Source organism: Hylobates moloch, unplaced genomic scaffold (assembly GCF_009828535.3).
Source record: "Hylobates moloch isolate HMO894 unplaced genomic scaffold, HMol_V3 SCAFFOLD_1, whole genome shotgun sequence".
Taxonomy (NCBI): Eukaryota; Metazoa; Chordata; class Mammalia; order Primates; family Hylobatidae; genus Hylobates; species Hylobates moloch.
The window spans coordinates 224724482-224744306 of NW_026652276.1; the positions used below are offsets into that span (position 1 = coordinate 224724482).

The 19825-nt window shown below is 41.4% G+C and overlaps 1 protein-coding gene and 1 non-coding gene across 2 annotated transcripts; both read right to left on the bottom strand.

The window, feature by feature from the left end:
• Window positions 1-7440: 7440 nt before the first annotated feature.
• Window positions 7441-7543, bottom strand: LOC116809853 (U6 spliceosomal RNA). The gene has a single exon (XR_004370025.1). It is a non-coding gene; the product is annotated as a U6 spliceosomal RNA (small nuclear RNA).
• A 360-nt stretch (window positions 7544-7903) lies between these two features.
• On the bottom strand, window positions 7904-10506 carry LOC116814474 (cTAGE family member 9). The gene has a single exon (XM_032762029.2). It carries the CDS (start codon window positions 10466-10468, stop codon window positions 8141-8143), a length of 2328 nt encoding a protein of 775 aa, XP_032617920.1. The 5' UTR covers window positions 10469-10506; the 3' UTR covers window positions 7904-8140.
• Between the last annotated feature and the right edge of the window lie 9319 nt (window positions 10507-19825).

Here is a 19825-nt window from a genome sequence, read left to right on the forward strand (position 1 = left end):
ATTAGGAAAAGAATAGCTATGATGCTATGTTCTCTCAGTTAAGGACACTGGTTCTGGAATTCAATGATCTGTTTCACATTCTTGCTCTACCACTTATTCGTTTTTCATTTTGAAATTTAGTTTTCTTCACATGTCGCTGAGGATTAATTATGAGTATATGGCTTAGTAATGCGCATTCATCATGGATTTGCAGTGGCATTGATCTTTCAGCGCAGAATATCCTAGCACATGTTCCTGACCAAAAAGCAGCCATTTGTGGGGCACACGCCAATATTTATTGCATTTTCTTGCCTTGGTCTATCTTTCTGATATTAACACCAAATTTTCTAGGATAGAAGACTTCTTACTCTCAGGAAGTAGTTTGTTTCTCAAAGAGAAAACATGGGGTGTTCAGTTGGCTGTGTGGCTGCTCCCATCTGTAGAGGTGAGGTGGATGTACGTAGTCTTCTATGCTGAGAGAATAATTCAAAAGAATGCTTTGAAGGTAAATATATAAATCAGTACACTCCCCCAACTCAATACCTTCATGAAATGTATCTTCATGAAGTCTGCCTATTACATTAAAGCTTTTTTTTCTTTGACAGTGTTTCGATCTTGTTGCCCAGGCTAGAGTGCAATGATGCGATCCTGGCTCACTGCAGCCTCTGCCTCCTGGGTTCAAGTGATCCTCCTGTCTCAGCCTCCTGAGTAGCTGGGATTACAGGTACCTGCCACCACACCTGGCTAATTTTGAATTTTTAGTAGAGATGGGGTTTCTCCAAGTTGGTCAGGCTGGTCTCGAACTCCCAACCTCAGGTGATCTGCCCGCCTCGCCCTCCCAAAGTGCTGGGATTACAGGTGTGAGCCACCATGCCCGGCCTACATTAAAGCTTTAATTTTCAGGAAGACTCTCCAACTTGAAGCAGAGTGATATAGTTTAGATACGTCCCCACCAAATCTAATGTTAAATTATAATCCCCAATGTTGGAAGTAGGGAGTAATGGTAGGTGTTTGGGTCAATATTAAACTATAAACAATAACTTACACATATCATAATGCACATAATACTAGGACTCAATATTGGTTTAACATTAGAAAATTAATTAACGAATCCACTCATGTTAGCAGATGAAAAAGGGAAAAAAAGGATTATTTCAGTATTTGAAAAAATACTTTTTATTATACTCAGAGTTTATTCAATACAATCTTTTAGAAATGAGAAATAAAGGTGCGGCTGGCAAGATGGCTGAATAGGAACAGCTCTGGTCTGCAGCTCCCAGAGATCAATGCAGAAGGTGGGTAATTTCTGCATTTCCAACTGAGGTACCTGGCTCATCTCATTGGGACTGGTTAGACAGTGGGTGCAGCCCATGGAGGGTGAGCTGAAGCAGGATGTGGCGTCGCCTCACCCAGGAAGCACAAGGGGTCAAGGATCTCCCTTCCCTAGCCAAGAGAAGCCTCCAAGGACTGTGCCATGAGGAATGATGCACTCTGGCCCAGATACTGTGCTTTTCCCACGTTCTTCACAACCCGCAGACCATGAGATTCCCTGGGTGCCTATGCCACCAGGGCCCTGGGTTTCGAGCACAAAACTGGGCGGCTGTTTGGGCAGACACCAAGCTAGCTGCAGGAGTTTTTTTCATACCCCAGTGGTGCCTGTAATGCCAGCGAGACAGAACCGTTCACTCCCCTGGAAAGGGGGCTGAAGCCAGGAAGCCAAGTGGTCCAGCCCAGTGGATCCCACCCCCACAGAGCCCAGCAAGCTAAGATCCACTGGCTTGAAATTCTTTCTGCCAGCACAGCAGTCTGAAGTTGACCTGGGACGCTGGAGCTTGGTGAGAGGAGGGGCGTCCGCCATTACTCAGTCTTGAATAGGTGGTTTTCCCCTCACAATGTAAACAAAGCTGTTGGGAAGTTCAAACGGGGTAGAGCCCACCATGGCTAGCAGCTTGCCAAAGCCACTGTAGCCAGTCTGCCCCTCTAGATTCCTCCTCTCTGGGCAGGGCATCTCTGAAATAAAGGCAGCAGCCCCAGTCAGTGGCTTAGAGATAAAACTCCCATCTCCCTGGGACAGAGCAGCTGGGGAAAGGGGCGGCTGTGGGCACAGCTTCAGCAAACTTAAACGTCCCTGCCTGCTGGCTCTGAATAGAGCAGTGAATCTCCCAGCACAGCACTCAAGCTCTGCTAAGGGAGAGACTGCTTCCTCAAGTGGGTTCCTGACCCCAGTGCATCCTGACTAGGAGACACCTCCCATTAGGGGTTGACAGACACCTCCTACAGGAGAGCTCTGGCTAACATCTGATGGGTGGCCCTCTGGGACGAAGCTTCTAGAGGAAGGAACAGGCAGCAATCTTTGTTGTTCTTCAGCCCTCGCTGGTGATACCCAGACAAACAAGGTCTGGAGTGGACCTCCAGCAAACTCCAGCAGACCTGCAGCAGAGGGGCCTGATTGTTAGAAGAAAAACTAACAAACAGAAAGGAATAGCATCAACATCAACAAAAAGGACATCCACACTGAAACCCCATCTGTAGGTCACCAACATCAAAGACCAAAGTTAGATAAATCCACGAAGATAAGGAAAAACCAGTGCAAAAACGCTGAAAATGCCACAACCCAGAATGCCTCTTCTCCTCCAAAGGATCACAACTCCTCGCCAGCAAGGGAACAAAACTGTGTGGAGAATGAGTGACAAATTGACAGAAGCAGGCTTCAGAAAGTGGGTAAAAATAAACTCCTCCGAGCTAAAGGTGCATGTTGTAACCCAATGCAAGGAAGCTAAGAACCTTGAAAACACATTACAGGAATTGCCAACTAGAATAACCAGTTTAGAGAAGAACATAAATGACCTGATGGAGCTGAAAAACACAACACGATAACTTTGTGAAGCATACACAAGTATCAATAGCTGAATCAATCAAATGGAAGAAAGGATATCACAGATTGAAGATCAACTGACTGAAATAAAGTGTGAAGACAAGATTAGAGAAAAAAGAATGAAAAGGAATGAACAAAGCCTCCAAGAAATATGGGACTACCTGAAAAGACCAAACCTACATTTGATTAGTGTACCTGAAAGTGATGGGGAGAATGAAACCAAGTTGGAAAACACTCTTCAGGATATTATCCAGGAGAACTTCCCCAACCTAGCAAGACAGGCCAACATTCAAGTTCAGGAAATACAGAGAACACCACAAAGAGACTCCTCGAGAAGAAAAACCCCAAGACACATAATCATCAGATTCACCAAGGTTGAAATGAAGGAAAAACTGTTCAGGGCAGCCAGAGAGAAAGGATAGGTTACTCACAAAGGGAAGCCCATCAGACTAACAGCAGATCTTGGCAGGAACCCCACAAGCAAGAAGAGAGTGGGGGCCAATATTCAACATTCTTAAAGAATTTTCAACCCAAAATTTCATATCTAGCCTAACTAAACTTCATAAGTGAAGAAGAAGTAAAATCCTTTACAGACCAGCAAATGCTGAATGATTTTGTCACCACCAGGCGTGCCTTACAAAAGCCTCTGAAGGAAGCACTAAATGTGGAAAGGAACAACTGGTACCAGCCACTGCAAAAATGTACCAAATTGTAAAGACCATCAACACTGTGAAGAAACTGCATCAACTAATAGGCAGAATAACCAGCTAACCTCATAATGACCCAATCAAATTCACACATAATAATATTAACCTTAAATGTAAATGAGCTAAATGTCCCAATTAAAAGACAGACTGGCAAACTGGATAAAGAGTCCAGACCCATCGGTGTGCTGTATTCAGGAGACCCATCTCACATGCAAAGACACACACAGGCTCAAAATAAAGGGATAGAGGAAGATTTACCAAGAAAATGGAAAGCAAAAAAAAAAAAAAAAAAAAAAGCGGGGGTTGCAATGCTAGTCTCTGATAAAACAGACTTTAAACCAACAAAGATCAAAAAAGACAATGAAGGACATTACAAATGGTAGAAGGATCAATGCAACAAGAAGAGCTACCTATCCTAAATATACATGCACCCAATACAGGAGCACCCAGATTCATAAAGCAAGTTCTTAGGGACCTACAAAGAGACTTAGACTCCCACACAATAATATTGGGAGACTTTAACACCCTACTGTTGGTGTTAAACTGATCAACAAGACAGAAAATTAACAAGGATATTCAGGACTTGAACTGACCTCTGGACCAAGGGGACCTAATAGACATCTACAGAACTCTCCACCCCAAATCAATAGAATATACATTCTTCTCAGCACCACATCACACTTATTTTAAAATTGACCACATAATTGGAAGTAAAACACTCCTCAGCAAATGCAAAACAATGGAAATCATAACAAAGAGTCTCTCAGACCACAGTGCAATCAAGTTAGAACTCAGGATTAAGAAACTCACTCAAAACTGCACAACTGAATGGAAACGGAAGAACCTCCTCCTGAACGACTATTAAGTAAATAAAAAAATTAAAGAAGAGATAAATAAGTTCTTTGAAACCAATGAGAACAAAGACACAATGTACCAGAATCTCTGGGACACAGCTAAAGCAGTGTTTTGAGGGAAATTTATAGCACTAAATGCCCACAGGAGAAAGTGGGAAAGAGCTAAAACTGACACCCTAACATCACAATTCAAAGAACTAGAGAAGCAGGAGCAAACAAATTCAAAAGCTAGCAGAAGACAAGAAATAACTAAGATCAGAGCAGAACTGAAGGAGATAGAGACACAAAAAACCCTTTAAAAAAATAAATGAATCATGAAACAATGTTTTATTGTTTGTTTTTTGAAAAGATTAATAAAATAGACAGACTGCTAGCTGGACTAATAAAGAAGAAAAGAGAGTAGAATCAAATAGACACAATAAAAATGATAAAGGAGATATCACTACTGATGCCACAGAAATGCAAACCACCATCAGAGAATAGTATAAACACCTCTATGCAAATAAACTAGAAAATCTAGAAGAAATCGATACATTATCAGACACATACACCCTCCCAAGACTAAACCAGGAAGAATTCAAATCCCTGAATAGACCAATAACAAGTTCTGAAACTGAGGCAGTAATTAAAAGCCAACCAACCAAAAAAAAAAACAAAAACCCAGGACCAGATGGATTCACAGCTGAATTCTACCAGAGGTACAAAGAGGAGCTGATATCATTCCTTCAGAAACTATTCTAATCAATAGAAAAAGAGGACTCCTCCATAACTCATTTTATGAGGCCAGCATCATCTTGATAACAAAACCTGGCAGAGACACAACAAAAAACAATAAAATTTCAGGCCAATATCCCTGATGAACATCGATGCAAAAATCCTCAATATAATACTGGCAAACAGAATCCAGCAGCACACCAAAAAGCTTATCCACCACGATCAAGTTGGCTTTATCCCTGGGATGCAAGGCAGGTTCAAGATACACAAATCAATAAACATAATCCATCACATAAGCACAACCAATGACAAAACCCACACAGTTATCTCAATAGATGCAGAAAAGGCCTTTGACAAAATTCAACAGCCTTTCATGCTAAAAACTCTCAATAAACTAGGTATTGATGGAACATATCTTAAAATAATAAGAGCTATTTATGACAAACCCACAGCCAGTAATGTCCTAGGCCTTCATACTCACTCACCACTCACTCACTAACTCGCCCAGGCAACTTCCAGTCCTGCAAGCTCCATTTATTGTAAGTGCCCTATACAGGTGTACCATCTTAAAAATCTTTTATATTTTTTACTGTATATTTTATGTATTTATATATACTTACGTACATAAAAACTGTAGTTGGTGACTATTACCAAATTGTTACCATAAATGTAACACTTACTGTGTTACAATTGCCTATCGTATTCAGTACACTAATATGCTGCACAGGTTTGTCACCTAGGAGTGATGAGCTATTCCATATAGCCTAGGTGTGTATTAGCTACTATATATACCATCTAGGTTTCTGTAAGTACACTCTACGACATTTGCATAATGACAAATTCACTTGAAAGCACATTTCTCAGAACGTATCTGCATTGTTAAACGACACATGACTGTGTAATGTTAGCTTTTTGTACATGCTTTTTATCAGGTGGATAGTTTCCTCCGTTCCTGCTTTATAGAGAGCTTTTATCATGAATGAATATTGAAATGTGTTAAATTTGTTAAATGTTTATTATGCATCAACTGATATAATGTAACTTTTCTTCTTTTGTTTGTTAACATGGTGGATTATTTTGATTGACTTTTTGAGATTTAATCAGGCTTGTATTTCTGGAAACAACCCCCTTTGGACATGGGGTACATTTTTTTTAATATACTGTAGAACTCTATTTGTTAATATGAAGTTATACATATCTTTACATATATACACACACACACCCACTCTCTCTCCTGGTTTTGGTATCAGTGTAATAATAGCTTCAAAAAATAAATTGGAGAGTGTTCTCTCCTTTTCTGTTTTCTGGAAAAGATTGTGTAGAATTGGTGTTTTTTTTTTTTTTTAAACATGGTAGAATTCTCCAGTGAAACCATCTAAACCTAGAGATTTCTTTTTTGGTAGTTTTAAAATTATGAATTCAATTTTCTTAATGGTTATAGAGTTATTCAAATGATCTATTCATGCATGGTGAGTTGAGTTAGTTTGTGTTGCAGGAGGAACACTGCATTTTGTCCATTTTGTCTAAGTTGTCTAATTTATGTGTGTGGAGTGGTTTGTAATATTCCTTGATTGTCCTTTGTTATATGTGGTGTCTGTAGTGATATCACCTGTTTCATTATGATATTTAAAATTTATGTCTTTTCCTTTTAATTTCTGCTTGAGTTTGCTAAATTTTATTAATCTTTTAACAGAACTATCTCTTTGTTTCATTGATTTAACTATTGTTTTCCTCTTTTAAATGTAAGCGTTTTCTGTTCTTATCTTCAGTAATCCCCACCCTCTACTTGCTTTGAGTTTATTCTGCTCTTCTTTTTCTAGGTTCCTGAGGTGGGAATCTGTTGCTCACTCGAGACCTTCCCTCTTTACTAATGCTTACATTTATTGCTATAAGTTTTCTTCTCAGTACTTTGATATGTCACAGTTTCATGTTTATCCAGTTCAATGTATTTTTAAATTTTTCCTTGAGACTTCTTCTTTGACTGATAGATAATTTTGAAGTGTGTTTTTAAATTTCCAAACGTTTAGCGATTTTCATATCTTTCTTATGCTGATTTCCAATTGGATTCCCTACAATGATTTCTGGTTTTCACCTGCTCTGGATGATTACTATCGCTTTTAAATTTGTTGGGGCGAGTTTTAGGGCCTAGGACAGCTCTATTTTGCCATGTGTTTCATCAGCACTCAAAAAAATATGTGTATTCTGCTGTTATTGTGTGGAATATTCTGTAAATGCCAAACAGATTCTTTTGGTTAGTGGCATTTTGAGCTGTCTTATATTCCTGTTGATTTTCTTTTTTTTCCCTCTTTTTAAAAGTATGAAATGCTTCATAAAATTTTGTGTAATTTATATGCAGGAGCCGTGTTAATCTTATCTGCATCATTCTGATTTTAGAAAGTGCTGCCAAAGCCAACACTCCTTGCTGACTTTCTGTCTAGTTCTATCAATTATTGAAAAAGGCATGAGAAAATTTCCAACTATAATTGTGGATTCATCTATATCTCCTTTCAGTTCTGGCAGTTTTCTTTTTTTAAAAAAAATCAACTAAAGTTTATTTAATTAAGCATAAAGTTACTTTCACATTTATCTACAACCACAGTGAATACAGTTCTTGGCATGAAGACACCATCACCTTTAGAATTTAAAGCCTCCCCACCTGCAAGATTACATATATAAAACTCCCACTATTGTTTCTCTAAGAGTGGATTAGTTCACCAAATTAAAATAGTTATACTATCTAGAATATAGGAAAATGGAACGATTTACTCATAAGATTCATATTTAAACGATCTTTATTTACAAAATACTATCCTGAGAATTATAATTCCATTAAACTTCAATTTGAGCAAAAGTGCAATCACTTAAGTAATAGCAGTTACTTAAACCGAAAATGAGATCAGTCAAAATTACTTTTGAAGAAAGCAAAAATATTGTCAGGTTTCTTGCTGTGGTTCCGGATGTTCAGTAGCAGTGAAGGCGGAATCAATCCTGAAGGGAACTCGCTTCTACCTTCAGAATGTGGGGTTGGGGTAAAATCCAGGTCTCGGATGAAGGTAAGGAGGTAAACCCCTCGGTGGATAGATGTTTCTCATTGCAAATGGAGCATGTGGTGGACCTGGGAAATCCCTTGGTGGAAGATAACCTCGAGAAGCTCCAAACATGGTTCCTGGAGGAAGTCGGGGGAAAGGAGGTCCTCTTCTCATGAACGGGCCCCTTGTATCCACTGGAAACAATGGACCGCTGATTGGAGCAAGAGGTGGAGGAATAAAGCTGGGGCCAGATGCTTCATTTTCAGCAGGGAGAGATGAATCAGGCACATTTGAATTACCAGGATCATCTTTGGCATCATTTCTCCTGGATTCCATTTCTGAAGACATTGACCCATCCATTTTATCCAAAGAAGGCGTATTAAAACTTCTGGGCTCTGCTGGTCCAGACAGTCTATCAGAATTAGAATGAAATCTGTCTTCCCTTTGTGGAGGAAGAGCTGAATCAGGATATGATTGCCCTGGTGGAGGAAACATCATCTTACGGTCCTGTTCCCATGGAGACGACAGGGACCCAGTGTCAGAAGGAGCCCTGTGAGGGTCAGTTAACCTATCACAGCTTGGTTCTCCTCTTTCATTGGTAATCTGATGGTCCAGGGGATTCCCTGGGCCTCTTGGGCCTCTTCCTCCTCCCGCTGGAAGCACAGGTGAGAGTCTGAGTGGATCCTCCAACAAAGTTTGAGGAGAGGGACAAGCTCTCGTTTCAGATGAAGGCTGACCCAATGGTATGGGACCATATGGGGAATGCTCTCTGCCAAATGCTGTATTTGAAACATCGAGTGCATTAGGATCTTTTTCTAAAAGTTCAAATTTCAACTCTGTTTCACTTAACTTTTGTCTGTTGTGAGCATTTTCTTTCCTTAAATCATTGAGGTTTCTTTCAGCAGTCCGAGCTGACAACCAATTATCATGTCCTTTTTTCTCGTAGGAAATAACCTGCTTTTGATAAAAATGAACAGTTCTCTCCAATTCTTCTTCAAGGTCTTTGGCGAGCTTTCTATAGGTCTCCAGCTCTTCAGTGGCATGGCTGATCTTTTTTTCCACTTTAGAAAGTTTCTCTTCTTCCTCTATCCGGTAATTTTCCTCTATTGTCAATTTCCTGTGGAGTTTCATTTCATTTTCTTGATATAATTCAGTCATTATTTTAAGTTTCTGTTGAAGCTTCTGATTCTCACTTTCAAAATGTAGGTTTTCTGACTGCAAAGATGCTTGTTGAGTCTGAATATTTTTCATATACTCTGTAAGCTCTTCCTTTGTTTTGTCCACTTCAGATAACTGAATAATAATGCGGTTTCTTTCTCCTTCTAAGGTTTTGAAAGAAACATTTAACTTAGCAGCATGAATCAGTTTCTTCAAAGCTCCTTTTGGAGGATCATCTAAGTAAGCACCATTTTCCGATTGACTGTTCACTTCTAATTCCAAGTTATCATCATCCGTTGTGTCTTCTTCAAACACAGCAACCTGATCTTTCATCTTTAGCAAGTGTCCAGTCAGAGTCTTGATGTGATTTTCTTTATCATTCAGAACTTGTTCTGCGTGTACTTTGGAGTCGTCAAATGTTATTTTCTGTTTATTAAGTTCACTCACTTGTTCTTTCCATACTTCAGCTTCTTGCAAAAGCTGTTTCTGGCTTTTCTGAAGTTGAGAATTTTCATTCAAAGCATCTTTTATTGCTATCGCCCATCGTTCTTCAGTCATTTTAAATATCTTGCAGATGATTTTGGCTTCAGCTATTTGTGATTTGAGGGATTTTGACTCATCTTCTAGAGACTGTATCCTTTTTGAAATATCCGCCATCAATTCATCTTGTTGAGAATGTTTAGATTTCTCTTCTTTTAACTCTTTTTCTAGACAGAGGATTTCATCCTCAAGTTCAGAGTTGGACCTTTTCAACTTTTCACAGGTTGCCTCCAAACTTCGTGCTTCTGCTGCCACCTTCTCAAAGCTGGCATCCTCTAAAGATGACTCTACTTCATAGCCTTCATACTCTTTTTGAATAAGGCTAAATTTTTCAAGTAGTTTACATGTTTCTTCAATTAGTCCAGAAAGCGTTGCACCAAGTTTTTGCTCTCTTCCCACATAAAGCCGACTCCTAACCGATCTAAAACTTCTCCACAGAAAAAGGAGAACAACAAAAAATCCAACAACAGCTGCACATACCACCAGTTCCGATGGAAAACCGTAAGGATTCGAATCTGGTCTCATACTGTCAGGCAGTGCTGCCACAACTCTGCGTAGCTCCTCCAGGACCAGCCCCAAGTAGGGCTGAAGGGTAGCACCGGGCTCCTCCATAGCGGCAATGCTGCTCTGGCGGTCACCGCAATAACACTGGCCACAACAAGCGGTGGAGAACACGCAGCCTCGGGTCTGGAAACCGAATCCGCACGCGGCAAACAACCCGAGCGGACCACTGCGGAGCCGGCTGCGGGAGGAGCTGGGGATCGCGGGCACCCACAGGCCTCACAGGCCCATGCTGCCCCCACCCCCCCACCCACCCCCGGCCTCCTTGTTACACTTTACGTTATGAGGCAGCGCTCGCTGGTCTGAGCCCGACCCGCCTTAGTTCTGGCAGTTTTCACATCACGTATTTTGAAGCTCTGTTGTTTTGTTAATACACTTTTAAAATTGCTGTCTTCTTCATAGATTAAACCTTTGATCGTTATATGGTCTCTCTGTTTCTGGTAATTTTCTTTGCTTTATCTGATATACGTACAGGCACTCTTGCTTTCCTTTCATTAATGTTTGTGTAATATATCTTTTTTCATCCTTTTAATTTGTCCGGCCCTGTATTGGTAAATTTCAAGTGAGTTTCTTGTACACAGCATACAAAAAACATATAAGAAATTGTCATACTTTTAAATACACTCTTCTATTATCTGTCTCTTGGTAAACCATTCATAATTAAACTAATTGTTGATACTTTAGTGCATAAGCCTGACATTTTTTGTTTTCTCTATCAACTCTTGTTTCTCTGCTTGTTTTTCTGACTTCCTGTGGGTTATTTGAACATTTATTTTAGAATTCCATTTTGTTATTCATAGTGTTTATGGTGTATCTTCTTTTTTATAGTTTTCTGGTTGCTTTTTATAGCTTAGTGGTTGTTCTAGATATTCCTTTATATGTACGTTATCACAGTCAATTGGTGTCATCTGTATTCCAGTTTGAGTGAAGTATAGAAACTTATGTCATTTTATGTCTCTTTACCCTCCCAAATTTATAGTATAATTGTCTTACATCCATTTAGAATAACACTAGACAATGCTATGATTTTTGCTTGAAACATCAAACATAATTTAGGAAATCGAAATCTATGCAAATAAGTGAGCATTTTAGAGCTGCCAGAAGGAAATCGGACACAACCTGTTTTGTCTTTCATTTGTTCTTTCTTTCCTTTATATTGATCATAGATATTATGATGCCCTGTCTATTAACTCCAATATCTGGAATTATCTGTGCATTTGTTTTTAATAATTGATTTATTTTTTATCAGTCTGCATTTCTTGCTTTTTTGTATATGTGGTAATTTTTTTAAAGTATGCTGAGTTTCTGGATAATATGATACAGAAATACCCAAAAATTTTGAATTTTTTTCTGGACAGATGTTATATTACTTGTAGATCACCTTGCTGCTCTCAAGACCTAGTTTTAAGCTGTGCTATGGTAATGATATTTTATTTTCCTCTTAGGACATATGCCTTACTCCTAGGATACTGTGCCTCTCCTTAGAATCTTTAGGGTCCCAACTGGGTTTCTCAGTTGTTTACCAACATTTCCCCATCTGGCTGGATCTGAACCCCAGTAGCTTTCCAGGAAATTTTCAGTGCCTGATGATCTCTTCTGCTTTCCCAGCAGTTGCTTTCTACTAGGTCTCCCCTCTTCTTAGCCAACTGTCACATAGCTAAAGAGTCACAGAAGGACCAAAGTGGCATTTACACACCCATTTCTAGGGTTCTTTCTACGTTGAAGATGCTGTTTTTTTAAACAAAATGTAGACTCTTGCAATGTTGCCCAGGCTGGAGTGCAGTGGCTATTCTCAGGTGTGCTCATAGTGCACTATAGTCTCAAATTCCTTGAGCTCAAACAATCCTCCTGCCTCAGCTTCCTGAGCAGCTGGGACTATAGGCACACACCACTATACCTGGCTTGAAGATATGTTTAATAAACCTAACCTACCAAACTTCATAGCTTAGCCTAGCCCACCTTAACCATGTTTAGAACACTAACATTAGCCTACAGTTGGGCAAAATCATCTTACACAAAGCCTATATTATAGTAAACTGTTGAATATTTCATGTAATTTATTGAGCACTGTACTGAAAAGGAAAAACATAATGGTAGCATGGGTACTTGAAATATGGTTTCTACTGAATGCATATCACTTTCCCACCATTGTACAGTTGAAAATCTTAAGTGAAACCATTGTAAGTTGGTGACTGTCTGTATTTGTTTATTTATTTTACTACTTTCCCTTTTTCTTAATAGTTGAAAGGCATCATAAGGTAAAATATTACTGCCTAAAAATACTCTGCTTCTCTGGAAAATAAAAAAGACAGAAGTTTCCAAGAAATCTTTCAAGAGATATAAAAATCGTATGAAAATGAGATAATTAAAGAATAAATCTGTAATTACGCATGTTGTAAAATACAAATGGGAGGCTGGAAGAGGGACTAGATGCGCGGTGAAAATGAAAGCAGAAATAAAGTAGGAATGGAAACATTTATATAGGAGTTGTGAGATATAGTATCTTGTTTTTGTTCAACTCTAAATAGTTTTCATGTCTAGCAGAGGACTTGGAAATTATGTTACTCAACAGTGAATCTCAGAGCTTTCTCCATTCATCTCACGGTTAGTCTTATATAAATATACAGCTCTGTAATGATTGTATGTATCAATTTTTTTCCAGTCAAGGAGTTTTCCTCCTCATATTCATTTCTCTGAAAAATATCACTTGGTACTAGATGATGTGAATGGCTGTGATTGAACTGGTTACTTAGGGTAATAGGCTGACATCTTGTTTCAGCAATTAAACAATAAAAAAGATGTTCTTTATTAAGATTTGAATCCATTTCTTAAAGAAATGGGTTCTGTAGATTTCCATAGCATTAACTATGTTGATAATTCAAATGCCTCATCACTGAACAAAAATGCTCAACCTCAGAGACTACACTTGCACATAAATTTTTTTCTTATTTTCAGTTGAGTATTGGCCAACTCATATCAAACATTGTTGATAGATTTTTTTTTTTTTCAAGATGGCAATTAGAGGCTTTTACCATGCCACAGCCACTTGGAGATAGCAAGGCAGTGCATAAAGATAAATACTGTGAGCTTTAATTCGAGAAGGAAAATGGAGATCCACTGGAATTGTGAAGAACACTCCAGATCCTGAGAAAGAGAATGCTGGCAAACAGCCACCATAATGCTGTCCAGCTGAGAAAAGTGAATGAAGTCCCAGTACATGAGAGGTAGAAGCTTCCCTCTGTGACTCACGTTTCCACTGAGGATCAGAGCAATCCAGGCTGAGAGATAGCACTTTGTTTCTCCCAAATCCTGGAGCTAACTTCAGGAGAGGCTTGGAGATGCTGATGGGGACAGACACTGGAAAAAGCTACAGGCATTTTCCCAGCCCCGGGACAAAGAACAGGATACCATTTTTAATTTGGGTGCATCTAAAGTCAGCCATTCTTTGGCAACCCAGCAGCATGGCCATGCAGGCATTTTAATATTGGGACAGAGATTGGAGCACCTGCTCTGGATCAGGGTAGGGTCCTCCACAGCCAGGACCATGGAAAACATCTCAACAGTAGGCACTGGAATTGTGTTTTCCCCAGTCACAGGCCTTGGGCAAGAGGAGAGCTGCTATAGCTGTGGTTTCTCCTGGGCAATGAGACTTTCAGCCAGGGCCAGCTTGATGAACTAGAACTGGTCTGTGTGTGTTATTACTAGGTGTCCCAGACTACTTTCCTGAGACTGTGGTGTAGCAGGGCCTTCTCCATTCTACACATAAGCAGATCTCCAAGCATTTAAAGCACTCGCTCTCATGGGCTAGCAGCCTGGGTTGCCCCTTCCTTCCTGTCCAGAGATCCTTGTGCAAGGGGGCCATCTCCACTTCTTGCCCAGGCAGATATCCAGGGATTCAGAGTGCCCATTAGTGCAAATCAGCAGTCTGAGCTGCTCCATTCTTCTGGTGCAGAGATTGCGGTGCAGTGGGACCCTCTCTGCTCCACTGATTTCCAGGTATTTGGAGTACCTGCTTGCCTGGAGCAGTAAGTAGCCTGAGACACCCCATCCTTCCTGTGCAGTGATAGTGGTGCAAGGAGACCCTCTCCACTCCACAACCAGGCAGATCTCCAGGCATTTGGAGCAGCCACTCTCCTGGATTAAGAGATTAGGCTGCCTCTGACACTCCTATGCAGAGAACTTGGGGCCAGGGAGGTTTCCTACCTCCATGCTGGGGCATGCCTCTGGACACTTGGTGGCTGCCCACTGGACTCTCCCTCAGAGCTGGTGCTAGTGCTTATTGTTGGGGGACCTGTACATGGACTTGCCAGGTCCAGCCCTACTCAGTGTTTTTCCAGTAAACAAGGATCAAGTATATACCCAGCCCCATTGGCTGCAACCTGCTATTACCCATATGCCCCATCTACTGGCTTGTAGGTCAAAGTACCCAGCCCAATATAAAACATGCAGACAGAAGTGTGTAGGGTTATGGAAGCAAAGCCAAAAGACCCTACCCAGCATTATCCTCAGTCACACCCTCTAGGGAGAGGAGGAAAGGGAAAGGGAAAGAAACAGAAAAAAAATATATAGGGAAAGGAAGGAAAATAAAAAATCCAAGCTTCGGCTGGCAAGATGGCCGAATAGGAAGAGCTCCCGTCTGCAGCTCCCAGTGAGATCAACGCAGAAGGTGAGCAATTTCTGCATTTCAAACAGAGGTACCCGGTTCATCTCATAGGGACTGGTTGGACAGTGGGTGCAGCCCACAGATGGTGAGCCAAAGCAGGGTGGGGAGTCGCCTCACCCGGGAAGTGCAAGCAGTTGGGGAACTCCCTCTCCTAGCCAAAGGAAGCCATTAGGGACTGCACTGTGACAAATGGTGCACTCTGGCCCAGATACTGCACTTTTCCCATGGTCTTCACAACCCACAGATTGGGAGATTCCCTCCAGTGCCTATGCCACCAAGGCCCTGGGTTTCAAGCACAAAACTGGGCAGCCATTTGGGCAGACACCAAACTCGCTGCAGGAATTTTTTTTTTTCCCATAACTCAGTGGAATCTAGAACACCAGTGAGACAGAACCGTTCACTCCCCTGGAAAGGGAGCTGAAGCCAGGGAGTCAAGTGGTCTGGCTCAGTGGGTCTCACCCCCACAGAGCCCAGCAAGCTAAGATCCACTGGCTTGAAATTCTCGCTGCCAGCACAGCAGCCTGAGCTCTACCTGGGACGCTCAAGCTTAGTCGCAGGAGGGTCATCCGCCATTGCTGAGGCTTGAGTAGGTGGTTTTACCCTCACAGTGTAAACAGAGCCACTCTGAAGATTGAACCGGGTGGAGCCCATCACAGCTCAGTAACGCCACTGTGGCCAGACTGCCACAGCTCAACAACGCGACTGTGGCCAGACTGCCTCCTTTCTGGGCAGGGCATCTCTGAAAATAAAATAAAATAAAATAAAATAAAAGGCAGCAGTCCCAGCCAGGGGCTTATAGATAAAACCCCCATCTCCCTGGGATAGAGCACCTGGAAGGAGGGGCGGCTGTGGGCGCAGCATCAGCAGACTTAAACATCCCTGCTTGATGGCTCTGAAGAGAGCAGCAGACCTCCCAGCACAGCATTCACGCTCTGCTAAGGATGAAACTGCCTTCTCAAGTGGGTCCCTGACCTCTATGTCTCCTGATTGGGAGACACCTTACAGTAGGGGCCAACAAATACCTCATACAAGAGAGCTCTGGCTGGCATCTGGCAGGTGCCTTTCTGTGACAAAGCTTCCAGAGGAAGGAACAGGCGGCAATCTTTGCTGTTCTGCAGCCTCCGCTGGTGATACCCAGGCAAACAGGGTCCTCCAGCAAACTCCAGCAGACCTGCAGCAGAGAGGCCTGATTGTTAGAAGGAAAACTAACAGACTGAAAAAAATAGAATCAACATCAACAAAAGGATGTCCACTCAGAGACCTCATCCGAAGGTCCCAACATCAAAGACCCTGGAGAATTCTCCGGATTACCAGGCAGAAATTCTTATTCTCTTTTTTTACTTTCTCCCAAACGTACAGAATTTCTCTCTCTCTGTTCTGTGCCACCTAAAGCTGAGAGTGGAATGACACCAGCACCCTTTTGGCCACTACCACTATGACTGTGCTGGGTTAGACCCGAAGCCAGCACAGTGCTTACTGGGTCTCACCCAAGGCCTGCTGTAAACACTCCCTGGCTACTGCCTACATTACCTCAAGGCCTTGGGACTCTACAATCAGTAAGTGGCAAAGCCAACCAGGCCTATGCCCTTCCCTTCAGGGCAGCAAGCTCCCCTAAGCCCCAGAAGTGGGTCCAGAAGTGCCATCTGGGAGTCAGGGACTAGAGTAAAAACCCTTAGATGTCTACCTGGTGCTCTATTGTATTGCAGCTGAACTGGCACTCCAACCACTAGATGCAGTCCTTCCCACTCTTCCCTTTCCAAAGGCAGAGGAGCCCCACCCCATAGCCACCACCACCCAGGCCACAAGGAGTACTGTCAGACTACCACCGAAGTTCCCTTAAAGCCCAAGATCTCTTAAGTCAGCTTGTCATAAATGCTACCTGTCCTGGAACTCCCATGTCAGGGCAGTGGGCACCCTCTGGCCCAGGACAGGTCCAGAAATGCTGTCCAAGAGTCAAGTCCTAGAACTGGGGACCCCAAGAGCCTGATTGGTTCTTTACCCTACTGTGGCCATGCTGGTACCTAAGGTGCAAAACAAAGTTCCCTTTACTTTTTCCTCTGCTTTTCTCAAGCAGGAGTTTTGCCCCAGAGCCACCACAGCTGGTAATATCCTGAGTCTCACCTGAAGCCAGCAAGCCTCAAAGGCCCACCCAAGGCCCTCAATGTAGTACTTGGGTATTGCTGCTGGTTATTCAGGGCCCAAGGGCTCTTCAGTTAGCAGACAATAAATGCTGCCAGGACTGGGTCCTTTCTTTCAAGGCAGCAGGTTCCCTTCTGGCCCAGGGTGTGTGTAGAAATGTCATCTGGTAGCTAGGGCCTGCAATGGGGACCTCATGACTCTGACCGTTGCCCTGTTTTGTTATAGCTGAGCTGGTATCCTAGATGCATCACAAAGTCTTTCCCACTCTCCCTTTTCCTCTCCTCAAATGGAAGAAAGAGGGGTCTTTTTGAGCCATAAGTTGTGCAGCCTGGGTTTATGGGAGGGTTGAAGCCAGCACTCCGTTAGCTGCCCCAGCTAGTGTTTCTGTATGCCACATGCAGTCCCAGTTCACTGTCTTTGGGCCTAGTTCAGCACCAGGACTCTCCTAAGAGTTTCAGTCTTTATGGCCCAGACTGCCTTTCAAGTTTACTTGGAGAAACAGAGTGATTATAGCCCTTGATGGTGAAGTTTGCAGGCACTCAAGTTCCAACTGTTGGGATCAGTGATTCTCCTCTGGCTAGGGCTGGTTTAAATGCTCCCTCTGTGGGTGGGTGTCAGCTGAGTTTGGTCCAGTTTTCCTTTCTGCTCTAACAAGATAGCACTGAGTTCAATGCCTCACAATTGCTGTGTTCTTGCTTCCCCAGCACCTAGAGACGCTCTCTGCACCATGCCACGATTGCTGAAGGGTGCAGGAGGGGTGGCATACTTGATTTAGGACTGTTTTTTTTCTATCTCTTCAGTGCTTGTTTCAGCCATGTAAAGTTAAAACCAGGTACTATGAGGGCTCACCGGATTTTTGGTTCGTATGAAGGTATTTTTTCTGTGTAGATAGTTGTTAACCTGGTGTCCTTGTGGTGGCGGGGCAGACTATCAGTGGAGCCTTCTATTCCGCTATCTTGCTTTGCCTCCTCCCCTCTGGAAAACTAATTTTTAAAAAATAAATTCTCGGCCGGGCGCAGTGGCTCATGTCTGTAATCCCAACACTTTGGGAGGCCGAGGTGGGTGGATCACAAGGTCAGGAGTTGAAGACCAGCCTGGCCAATATGGTGAAACCTTGTCTATACTAAAAATACAAAAATTAGCCGGGCGTGGTGGTGGGTAGCTGTAGTCCCAGCTACTCGGGAGGCTGAGGCAGGTGAATCACTTGAACCCAGGAGGTGGAGGTTGCAGTGAGCCAAGATCGTGCCACTGCACTCCCGCCTGGGCTACAGAGTGAGACTCTGCCTCAAAAAAAAAAAAAAAAAAAAAAAAAAAAAATTCAAGTCTCCACTAATTGATGTATATTCTTTAAAAATTACTTAGAATCAAAATCTCAACAGGGTTTGTCATTATTGTAGTTGTTTACTCACTTGTTTTAGTGGAATGCAACAAGCTGGTTTAAAAATTTAAATGGAAGCACAAACAACAAAGAATAATTGTGTATTCTTGAAGAGAACTAAGGTAGAATAATTAGCAAGATTTATTATGAAGCTATTATAATAGTATAGCATTGGCATAGAGATGGAGGAAAAAAATAGAAAAGAATAGAGAGCCTGCAAAGAGATCCACACAGATCCACACTTTTGGCCCTGTAGATGAGGTAGAAAGAGTGAACTTTTCAATGAACAGTGCTATAATTAGGAATCCATATTTTAAAAAACTAAAGTTGTATTCCTAGTTCACTATGCCCAAAACTCATTTAAACTTAAAAATGTATACAGTTCTTTGAAGATAATATAGAAAAATCTCTTTGTGGAATTTGGGTAAATAATTTTTTTTTTACTCATGGTACAAATACTATTAATCATAAAAAAGATTAATAACTTTGACTACTTTAAAATTAAGAAGTTGTGTTTATTAAAATACACCATAAGAAGGGTGAAAAGGTGGCTCACAGAGTGGGAAAAGCTGTTGGCCACACATGTAACTGACCAAGTTTATAGATCTAAAACATTGTGACATACAGAAAATCCGATAGAAAAATGCACAAGAAAATGAAATGAGCTCTTCAAAATAAAAGCAAAAATCAAATATTTAATTAATACAATGCAAAGCTGCTTAACATCATTAGTAATGAGGAAAACGCAAATTAAAACCACAACAATATATTACTATGTACTCATCACTTTGGAAAAAAAAAGTTATCTCATAATATCAAGTGTTCCTAAGGGTCTAGAGCAATGGAAACTCATGTACTCAAAGTGATATGATATATCTTTGACTTGTCTTTATCTACAGCTTGGTTTTATCTAACAAAGTTGAAGCTATGCACATTCTATGATACAGCAATTCCTTTCCTAGGGTATGCCAGAGAAACTCTTGCACAGATATACATGTAAAGGATGTCTGTAGTATCAGATAGGCCCCAAATAAAAACAATCAAATACCGATCAGCAGCAAAATAGATTAACTGATTGTATTATATTTATATAATTGAGTATTAGGCAGAAAGAAAAATGAAGTAGAGCTACACAAATCAACACAGATGATGTCACAGTATTGCACTAAAGAAGCAAGTCATAAAAGATCACAAAAAATATAACTTTCTTGCATTCTTACACAGTTTA